At 55.9% G+C, this 10,925-nt stretch overlaps 1 protein-coding gene across 1 annotated transcript in view; it reads right to left on the minus strand.

The window, feature by feature from the left end:
* Positions 1-644: 644 nt before the first annotated feature.
* Positions 645-10,925, minus strand: part of LIN28A (lin-28 homolog A) — a 10,682-nt gene continuing 401 nt past the window's right edge. The window contains exons 2-4 of the mRNA XM_031556769.1: positions 9,967-10,368; positions 1,815-1,999; positions 645-907 (exon numbers count right to left, since the gene is read on the minus strand). Of these exons, the coding sequence (XP_031412629.1) occupies positions 694-907; positions 1,815-1,999; positions 9,967-10,368 (801 nt within the window). The 3' untranslated portion in view covers positions 645-693. The remainder of the gene's footprint in view (positions 908-1,814; positions 2,000-9,966; positions 10,369-10,925) is intronic.

Below are 10,925 nucleotides of genomic sequence, written 5' to 3' on the forward strand. Positions count from 1 at the left end.
CAAACCAAAGACAACAAACAAACCCAAAGATACGTCATTCACGCACATCCTAGTGCAGCTTTCACTTGGCATTGGCTTTGGCATGGTGGGGGCGTCTGGCCCCAGGAGAAGGGCTGTTGCTGGGGCCAATAAATAAAGACAAGGCTGGGGAGGGATGAGGGCAGCCGCTGTCACCTCGGGTCCCCGTTTTCATGTACCTATGGGAGGCTCAGCCCAGGGTCTGGTGCAGCATGGGCAGGAGGAGCAGCAGCAGTGTTTGTCCCACATGGCTTTGATCCACGCAGAAGGCTGAGCTCCACTGAGGCATGTGCTGCTCTGTGGGGTAAATATCAGCACATCCAGCCCAATTTCAGAGGTGAGGAGCTGTGGGGGCCATGAGGCCGGCCTGCGGGCATCCCCCCCAGCCCTGCCACTCTCGTCCCTCCCTGCTCCGGCCATGGGGCAGGGAGCAAGGAGCCACCTGAGCTGTGCCTCTCTGCTCCTCCTCCTAGCTTCCTGGAGAATTAAGATGAACATATTTATTTATTTATTTATTTTATCTGAGAGAGGTGCGTTGGATGCTCCCCCTCCTATTTTTGGAGCCATTCCAATTAAAGCTGGGCTTTAAGAAGAATAAGGTTCTGCCCTCGTCCTTCCCCATTTGCCTTGCCAAAGCCTCTCCATCCTGATGTTAGCCCTCCCTGCCGCCCACCATCATTCCCGGGTTTCGGGGGGCAGGGCCGAGCTGTGCATGTCCTCCTCCTCGCGGAAGTAGGCAGGCTTTCCCTGAGAGCTGGGGGACTGCTGAGCTTTGGCAGGGCAGTTGGCGACCATGTGGCTGATGCTCTGGCAGAAGTGGCATTTCTTGGGCTGCGGAGGCAGCTTGCACTCTTTGGCATGGTGGTCCAGCCCGCCGCAGTTGTAGCATCTGCGGGGGGAGGAGAGAGATTCGAGGAGGGGAAACAAAAGGAGAGGACTCACTGGGGCTGGAGATGGCCCTGGCTTTGCTTCCCGGTGGTTTTAGATCTGTCCCAGTGGTGCTGCTGGTACCCAGGAGATGGCAGCAAACCCACGTGCTGGAAACAAGCACATGGGGGTGAAACGGGGGGCTCACAGCCTTCTGGCACCACTGTGGTAATGGACCCTGGGTCTGTGGAACCTGCATCGCAGGTTACTCCATGGTACAAGCTGCCAGTGCTTGGTGCAACAGGAACAGGCAGAATCCAGTTTTCTAACTCACTGGGAAACCCAAAGTTGTGAGCATCGCTCTTTCCTTTCCTTATCCAGTTCCTTCCCAACCGATTGGAAGCCCCAAACATGGGGGTGCAGACGCAGCCCTGCTGGGGTGCACAGTCTCGCTGGGAAAATGAGGTGCAGCATCCCGGGCAGCAGGGCTGAGGGCCGGCCGAGAAGTGGCTCCAGGGCTCAGAGGCTCCTGTGGGAGCCGCTGCCAGGACGTCCAGTCATTTCCTCCCCACAAGCAAGGGTTTCTCTCAGAGAAAATTATCCCTGCCCAGCTCAGCCCAGTGTGGCTCCCACACACAAGGGGAGTGTCAGCCCGGGGTGTCCCCGACCTCTGCCCTCTTGCTTCTGCCTCTCTGCCCTTTCCCCACCAAGCTGCATCTGCCACTCATTAAGTGCTGGAGGAAGTGGCTTTCTCAGAGGAAGGGTCGCTGCCCACACCGTGCCCTGCAGCCCTTTGCCAAAACTGGGCAGGACAGGGCAACACGAGGGGTCCCTGACCACATAGCCCCCATCAAAGCCCAGCCCCAGGCAGTTCCTGGCACCCACAGGGCTCAGAGCAAGCCCTAGATCAGGCCCCATCTGCCCCTTACCGGTCTCCTTTCGATCTGCGTTTCTGCAGGCTCTTGCCCTTGGGTCTCCTTTCACTGCCAATGCAGAAGACGCCCCCTGGGCCGGTCACTCGAATGGACTCCAAACCTTTGGAGGATTTCTTGAAGGTGAATTCAACGGCTTCACCTTCCTTCAGGCTGCGGAAGCCCTCCATGTGCAGTTTGCTCTGAGGAGAAGAGGATGGCAGTCAGTGCTTGCACACCATGAGTCCCATCCCATGGTGCCAGGATGCTGATGTTCCTCCGCCATACTCAAGGGAGTGGGCATCAGGACCGAGCCTGACTGTGCACTTTTCATCTCTGCATTTGATAATGCAGAGATGAGATGCGCTCACTAACCCAACAAACAAGGAGCTCTGACCCTAATATCTGCAGGGTTTGCTGCAAAATGCTGGCTCTCCACACTGCAAACCAGCAGCCCCCTTCTCCCCTTCCAACCCTGCACTGCACCCTGCAAGCTCCCAAAGCTGCAGGCTGAGACCTCACAGGGACATTCAAAACTTCATTTTGAAAAGACAAAGGGATCTCAAGGCTTTGCACATGCACGTGCAGCCCTCCTCTCCTCCCCATTGAAAGTCAGAACAGGAGGGACATGGATGCACGACCAGAAGATTTCGCCCCAAACCACAGCTGAGCTGCAGAGGATGCAGCACGCTGGGGTAGGAATTGGGGCCCTCAGGGCAGTGTCCTCTGGTCCCTCCCCGCTGCACTCAGCAGAACAATAAGGAGCTTTTCTCTGGGGCCCAAAGGTTGCTATTGCCTGTTGTGACATAACACGGCTGTTCCCAAAAGCTAGTCTCCTCTGGCCTTAGCTCACCCCAACCCTGTGCTGCTTTTGCTTGAGCATCCTTAAAAAGCTGCTGAGCTGGATGCTGGAGCAGGGTAATCCTAAAGCTCCAGCCCTTTAAGTAGCCCAGCAATGAAGCTGCCATTTGGCTGTGGCTGCTGGGGGCATCCCCTGTCCCACTGGGATCACCGCACAGAGCAAGACTGAAAGAAAATCTGGGAGTTCAGAAGAACCCAGGATGGGAGGGGGTAGAAAAATCCACTCTGCTTTTATGAGACACATCCATTTCAGCAGAACAACATCACAGGGAGTGGAGATGCACCCAACATCTCCTGCTACCCATGCCATGAGCATCGCTGCTGGACAAGCTCCACCACATCCCAAACATAGATTTGAGCAGAGGTTTTGCTCTGTTTTGTTAGTGGAAGTCTGACGAGCGTAAGCAAAGAGTTAAGAGGGATTTGCTGTCAGAGGGAGGAGCAGCTCTGTGTCGCTGGGCTGGGATTCCTGGCAGAGTTCAGCACTGACACGCGGCCGTAGGACCCTGCTTTTATGAATGGAGCATCTCCCATTCATGGGCTGCAAGTTCTGTCACGTGGCCACCCACGCTTCTCACAGGGATGCAACACGGGCATGCTGCCCGGCAAGGGCAGCCACACCACTTCCCTCTTCCTTTTCCACTTCACTCCCAGATCTGCCCAGGACCCACATGGGGACACCCACAGGAAAGCAGAGAGGGAGGAAATTGAGTTGTTGCTGTTTAGGAGTGATTTTTCTCAGTGCAATCTTGCAGGACGTGCATGCATCTGTGAGCGCACAGAGGAAGTGGAAATGCAATGGGGTTTAAGGAACTGCCCCTTTTCCTGCTGTTTTTTCCCTGCTTCCTCTCCCAAACCTCCCATGGGGCTTTCTCCACACCAGTCCCTACCACCACATCCTGGAGTCTGGCTCAGGGTGGGACAAACCCCACGGGCAGTGCCATATTACCTACATCTGCTCACCCATGGGGATTGGGGGACCCTCCAAATGGAACCACCTTTTCTGTTGAGAGCCTCTGTTGCCAAAAACAGTGCCAAAACCCACACCACAGGGCCTGCCACCAAGCAGCCCTCTGGTAAGCTCAGTGTAACCATAAACATGGCTACTTAGTCCCAGCTCAGCTTCCCCCGGGCTGTTCATCATGGTGAGGATGCTGAGCATCACCAGGTTTATGACATGGTTTATCAGCCATGGTGGTGATGAGCTGATGGTTGGCTAGATGATCTTAGTGATCCTTGCCAACCTTAATGATTCTGAGGTGCTGGGCATCATCATCCAGAGGTTGCTGAGTACCACCTAAGCAGGAGACTTGTTCAGGGCATGGAGGAGCTGAACTCTGCTTGGTGACACTGGAGGCACTGCTGGAAGCTGAGGGACACGAGGCAGCTGCCTGTGCAGACCTCCATCTCCCGCAGAGATCTCCATTGGGGTGTTTACAGCCCAGCTGTGTTTACACTGCCAGCAACCAAATCTCACAAGCACTCTGCTCCATGCAATGGGGCAAAGCTGCACTGTGGCAGGGGGGACCCTGGCACCATTCTCTGGGTCCCACTCCTCACTGATGATCATGATCTCCTTCTTCCCCCATCTCTCTCCCCAGCGTTGCTGCATTTTGGCTGATGAGGAAGAGGAGGACTGGAGCCAAAGCTGCCGCAACATGATGGGGAAGCTATTTATTTTCCAGCAGTGGGTGAGGATGACAACAGCCTCCTCAGCCCCGGGCCCCCTCCGCCAAAAGGCCAAAGGAAACGCCCTCTCCCCGGGGAAGGAGGGGGGCAGCGGCCATGGCACCCCAGCTCTCCCCCCCGCTGCGGCCTTTTGAAGTGAGCTGCGAGTGGCTGGTGGTCCCTGCGCATCCCCCTGCCCCCTTCCCAAAACACACACATTGCTGGCATTCCTCTGTTATCAGATAGGTAATCAAACTGCAGCCCATTGAATTAGCTGCATACCTCCTGCATCTGAAAGGAAGGGGCCCAGAGCCCCTGTCCCACACCACACACAAAGCAGGAGCCTTCCCAGGCCTCCACACCCCCTCCTCCCCAAAAAATAAAGAGAGGAAGGGGGGCCCAGAGTGAGCTGGGGATGCTGGCGAGGGGGAGTGTAGGGGAGGGCCTGGGCTGGGAGCCACCGGGGCTGGCCAGCAAGAACAAAGGGCTGGCCGCGCTCACGCCGGCCAAATTCCAGGAGTTCCAGGCCACGGCGGGGGGAGGAAGGGTGGCCAGCATGGACACGGCCCCACTGACCCTCTTCGCTGGCTATGGGGCTGGCAGCCCCTCTGCTGTGCTGTGGTTGCCCCCCTGAGCTCCACTGTGCCCCATGCACTGGCATGGTGCCGAGAGGCCAGGGTTTGGGGTCTGGGGTTGGTCTTGGGGAGGTGGTTTTGGTGGGGAGGGTGTTGAGTGACCCCCAGTTCTCAAACACAAAGCATTTGTAGTAAAACTGTGTTTTGAAGCATAGTACTGATGGGGTTCTGCTTATAGTCAGTAGGGTTCAGAGTTAACCAGTAGGACAAGGAGCAGCAGCAGCACCAACACTGCCTGCCCCCACTCCCTGCGGTGCCAGGCAGCCCCACTGTGGGCCCTCCACCCATCCCAAACCCCACCACCGCTATTTAACGCAGACAAAGCCTCCACACAAGAGCAGCTGAGCACTGCCCACTGCCCCAGTGCACCCCGCACCCCAATTCTGCCCATTTCCCCTTCCCCACCTGCACCTCCCACCTCCTCTTCTCATCCCACAAACCCTCTCTGTCCCTTTGGGGTTGGAGCATCCCAAACCCAACATTGCTCCCCAGGCAGTGGCAGAGGCTCTGTGGCAGCCCCAGTTTTGCCCCCACTCTGCTGGGCACTGGAGGGGCTCAGCCGGCCCCAGGGTCACCATTGTCCCCGCGGCCTCCCCAGCGTGACACAAGGGGACGTTTATTCCAGCCAGCCCCGGCCACTCAATCAAATCATCTTTGTGTCCAGAGGGGCCTCGGGCGGAGCAGCCACTGCACCTCGCCCTTATCTGTGCGGGAATTGCTTTGCTTTAAACTGAAATCTCTGGGCAAACAAGCCTGGTGGGATGCTGCAGTAGGAGCAGCTCTGGTGCTGAGCTGGCCTGGGCAATTGGGGCAGCCTGTGTTTACCCAGTTTGGGTTTGGCAGAGAGCAGATCCTTCCTCACTCCTGTGCCAGGGGGAGCAGAGGGGTTGCGCTCACCCACCTTGGGGTAATGCTTGCCCAGTCCGGGCTGGCACAGCAGTGATTTCTGTCTGGAATTTCCTCTTCCCAAATTCCACAGCAAATCTTTTTCTGGTGCTGCAGCTTTGGGGCAGAGCAGGGAGCGTCTGCAGCCCAGCGCTGGTGCCAACACTGGGTAATTGCTGAGCCTGGAAAGAAAGGATGCTACAGGGATGGGGGAACCCAGCATAGTGAGCACCAAAACATCACTGGGGCTTTCCAGGCTCTGTATTCCTGCCCAATTTCCTCAAAGTAAATCCGAAATAAATCAATTTTCTTGTCAAAGTAATCAGGCATTCTTTTCATTTTCCACCATAGGCAAGTGAAATTAAATACTAGGTTAATTTGGGGTAAAACAACACATTTGATAAGGTTCTTTAACAGTCACCTGCCCTAAACCCACATTTCCACTCTGTTTTACCAGCCCCAGGTTGCCAAACCTATGCGCTTCCCATGTGCAGGGAGGGGGCAGCAGCAGTGGCCATGCAGACGCTAATTAGGATCAGCTGCTGCATATTAATTTCATACTCCCATATTGGAACATGTCCGGGAGCGCAGTACCTTCCCTCAGTCTCCATTCAGGTTATTTTTAGGAGTAAATAAATGTGGGGTGGGTTCAGAAATGGTGGAGCTGGGGGTGGCCAGGGATGGAGCTCAGAGAATGGGAGAAATCCCATTCATTTGAACCATTTTCTCTCGCAGACCATGTAAGGGTTTTTTTCTCTCCCAGCCGTCACCCTGGGGGCTCGAGAGCAGCGGATGGGGGAAGGGAGGTGCCTACAGCCATCAGTTAATCTTTAGACAGAGACAGGAGGCTTTTTTTTGTGTGTGTGCATCTTGAGGGAGGTTTCAGGGCTGGGATAAAGCCGCTCTCTTTCACGATTTGCCATCAGACAGACACGGCATTCCCAACAATTCCCATTCCCAGAACGCAGCAGTGCATTTTGTGATGTAATTTTATCCCTGCACTTATTTAAAAATAAAAATAAAATAATAATAGCAACAAAAACAAAAGGATTACTCACTCCTCCCCTCCCCTCAAAAGCAGAGAGGCCAAAGTGCATCTCTGCCCCATGGAGCCCTTCTGAGGGAAGTGCTCTGTCCCGCAGCTCCATCCTGCACCCGCGGAAGCATCGCACACCAGACTGGAAAACAGATTTTTATGCCCCCCTGACCTCAAAGGCATCGCTGCTCCGATGTGCTGCCTCTTCCCTTTCCCATGGGGCTGCATCCTGCCCCATAGCTCAGCCCTGCAAAGGCAGAACCCCTCACTCCAGGGGGAAGCCTCCTGTGTGTGCCTTTGCAGAACTCTGGGATGGGGCTGCCCTCCAACACGTGTTTTTCTTAAAACCTCCCATCATGCTTACTTCCCATCAGCATCAGTCCTGGCTGTGCTCAGGGGCACGGCACCAGCCCAGGGAGCCCTCACGGAACCTACAGCAGAAGGGTGACCGATGTGCCCCTCTGTCCTGTTCCCCACAGCCCTTGGTGGGGATGGAGCCACATGCCCACTGCAGGACCCTTGGGGCCAATGACACCTGGGGAACCAAGCCCCCTGCCTGGGCAGGACACGATGGCCACGTCCTGGTCACATCTCTGGTATGGCCACTTGGGACCATGTCACCAAGATGTCAAAAAATGAACCCTTGCAGCACCCCTGAGTCCCAGCTGCACCCAGCAACTCTCCATGCCAAAAATCATGAAAAGGAGAAAACTACCAAACGTTCTCACTTTTATCTAGGATTTCAGCTTGTTAGGTTGGATAAATACTCTGAGACACAGAGATGAGATGCAGAACGGCTGGGAGCAGCCCCATCCCCTCTGCTCTCAGCCAGGGCTGTAGGGCAGTGCTTGCTCTACTGCAGGCATTGAGCTCTGGGGATGCTGGAATGGGGCACTCAGATTTCCCCTCTCATCCCAGCACCGTTGCAAGCGCAGGACCACAGCCCCCAAATGAATCCATCTCCAGTGTCCAGGGGAGGCATTTTAACCCAAATGCCTCATTTTGAGCTCACAATGAGAGGGAAAGGCAGCCCTGGAGGAGCCCTGTTAGTCTCCTGTCCTGCCGAGATTTTAATCTCTTTGTGATCAGATAAAGGGGGAGAGAGATGGAGACGCGCTCCCTGCAGAGCAGGGCCATTCAGACCTGGTTCCTGTAATAAAGTGATTTAATAGATCTAAAGAGGCCAATTCCCTTCTTTTTCCCACAATTACTTCCTGTGGGTCATCATTCACATATGTAAATGAAGAGGGGAGGACTCTGGGGGGGCTCTGGTTGTTGTACCCCAATGATTGGGTGGGTGCCGGGTGCAGCACCCTGATCCCATACTGTCTTTTGCCCTTTAGGGTCTGACCTGCTCTCCCTGGGTGCTCAGCAGGGTCGAGGCGATGCTGGCAATGCCCTGCAGTGGGACAGTCCCAGTTGGCTTCACTGCGGGAAAGCAGTGACTTTACACCAAAAGCAAATGGAGTGGCAATGGAAACACTGCATCAACCCCAAACGGCCTTACTGCTGGTGGCTGCGTGTGCCAGGAGCATCCTGGCTCTGCTGCATATGTCTGGGCAGTGAGAATCATGCACCCACTCTGGGCTCCCCAGTGCCACCCTGTATCCTAAACTGCCCAGTGCTCGCTGCCTTCTAAGCACACCAAACCCTGCTCTGGTCTCTGTGACCCCAACAAATGGGGAGTGCCAGGAGGACACCCCACTCATCCTCTTTTCCTACAGGAATGTGAGCAAGAGCAATCAGGAAACCAGACTGTCTGGCGGCAATAAAGCCTGGGGAGAGGGACAGGAGGGAGGCTCCCCCCCCACTGACACAGCGCTAATATGCAAAGACCCATTTGCTGCTCCTGGGAAGAACCCAGAGCTCGGCTTTCTCCAGCAGGTTTGGAGACCTCAGCCTGAAATTCAACAGCGCTTCTGCATAGTGGCTTCTACAAAGAAGGGGTTCGGTTCTCCCCTATTCCTCTTTTTGCCAAAGGAGGGCTGGGAGTTCCTCAGGACCCATCACCAGCACCACTCTGTTCCCATCCTGCGCCCGATCAAATGCACAAAACCACCCGAGTTTGCTCCAAAGACATTGTTATCCCCTGTGTTCCCATACTGCTTCCCATCCCCGACAGTTTCTTCTATCCCTGGAGGAGCAGGAGCCCAGGTTCAGTGCACAGCCCCATTGCCAAGCACCCAGCACCGAACCCGTATCTCCCTCCCAGCACTGCCCACATGGCCCCCATTCAGGCTCCATCCCAGTCCCATTTCCCCAACTCCTGCACATGGTCCCCACTGGGGCTGGATCCATTCTCCACCACTAAAGTGACTTTGAGCAGCCACAGCCCCAAAGCTGCAGTTTTCCTGGGTGCAGGACACCAGTGTGATGCACGTGGGTCAAACCCAGACACAAAACCACAGTTATGGTATGGAATCCATAGGGGCACGTGCGTGATCCTGCGTGCTTTGTGCCATGCCGGATGAAGTGCAGCCCTAGCCCACTGACTGCACATTGCAGCAGGACTTTGTCCCCCAAAACGCAGCAGAGGGACCGAGTGCATGTCATCATGTTATGGGTGGTTTTGTTTCCCCAATTCCCAGAGTTGAGCTCACGTGGGCTCACGTGGACTGAACCCCCACCCATTGAGGATGAGTTCGGGAAAGCCCCATCCTGCATCCCTGTGTGGGGCATCGAGCACCCTGTACCTGGCAGTGGGGGAAATGCAGCTCTTTCCCCTTTCCCTCCACGGGGTGAGCAGCATCCCTGCTCCACTGTGCCTTATGTACCCCTTTTTCCACCGAACAGGCACCTGCTTCTCTGCATCCAGTTCTCCAGAGAGCTCCCCATGAACCGCGATGAGAAAATTAAACGATCCCTAGGATCAGTTTATGAGGTCGCTCCCTGGAGAGCAATCCAAGGGCTGCACTGCACTTCTCAGCCCTCCTCTCCCGAACGTGGGGGGTCCCATCACCCCCAGGACACCAATTTGGGATGGCAGTAGCGACGGTCCCCACTGTGCTGGCGGCACAGTGATCCTCAGGGCAGCATGCTGAAGCTGCACCCCAGCAACTCCAGCCCCAAACCCGCCGCAGCATACCTGGTGCACGAAGACATCGACGGGTGAGTCCAGCGTCGCGCCGCCCTTGGCGGTCATGGAGAGGAAGCCGAAGCCCATGCGGACGTTGAACCACTTACAGATGCCGGAGCCATGCAGGGGTTGGGACTCATTCTCGGCTTTGGGTGAATCTCCGGCTGGCTCCTCGCCCGGCTTCGCACCTGGGGAGAGAGCCAGCGAGCACCTGAGTGGGGCTGAGGGGGTCCCATACCCCGCCGCCCCCCAGGGAAGGAACGGAAAGAGACCGAGGTTGGGTCCTGCTTGATGGGAAAGGCAAAATAATGACCGCCGTGACTCAAACGCGGCGATCTGCTGAGCCCGCACGTGTGTGCGTGTGGGACCGCTGTGCGGCCGGGGGTGGGAGCGCTGGGGCCGTTCTCCAGCCTGAAGTGTTTAGGCAAAAAATTAAAAAAAAAAAAGGAATTAAAAAAAAATCAAAAGAAAGCAGCCCAAAATACATCGCTAAAAACAAACAAACAAAACAAAAACAAAGACGGAGGATTAAAAAAAAAGAAAAAGGAAAAGATATTGGGAAAAAAAAATCCGAAAAGAACAAAACGGAAAAATTCCCCTAAAACACTGACCCGACCCTCCTACCCCAGCACACCGTGCTGCGATGAGGATTCCCTGCACCACCAGGAGCTCTGCTCCCCACTGACCCCAACCCGACAGCCCTGAGCTCCTGCGCTCAGCCCGGGGCTGGGCTGGAAAAAAATCCCCCCACGCCGGGCCCGGGGCACAGCGGGGCACAGCGGGGCTGGGGGGTCCCAGACCCCCGTCGGACTCTGCCGCCGTTATTAATAATCGCGGAGCCGAGGAGGGCTGCGACAATAATATAACTTAACCTGCAAACTGCTGGTTGGAAACAGACCCCATCCCGACACTCGCTTGCAAATTCCGAGTTGTGGCTGTTACCGCCTCCTCCTCCCTCCTCCTCCTCG

Source organism: Meleagris gallopavo, chromosome 25, assembly GCF_000146605.3.
Source record: "Meleagris gallopavo isolate NT-WF06-2002-E0010 breed Aviagen turkey brand Nicholas breeding stock chromosome 25, Turkey_5.1, whole genome shotgun sequence".
NCBI lineage: Eukaryota > Metazoa > Chordata > Aves > Galliformes > Phasianidae > Meleagris > Meleagris gallopavo.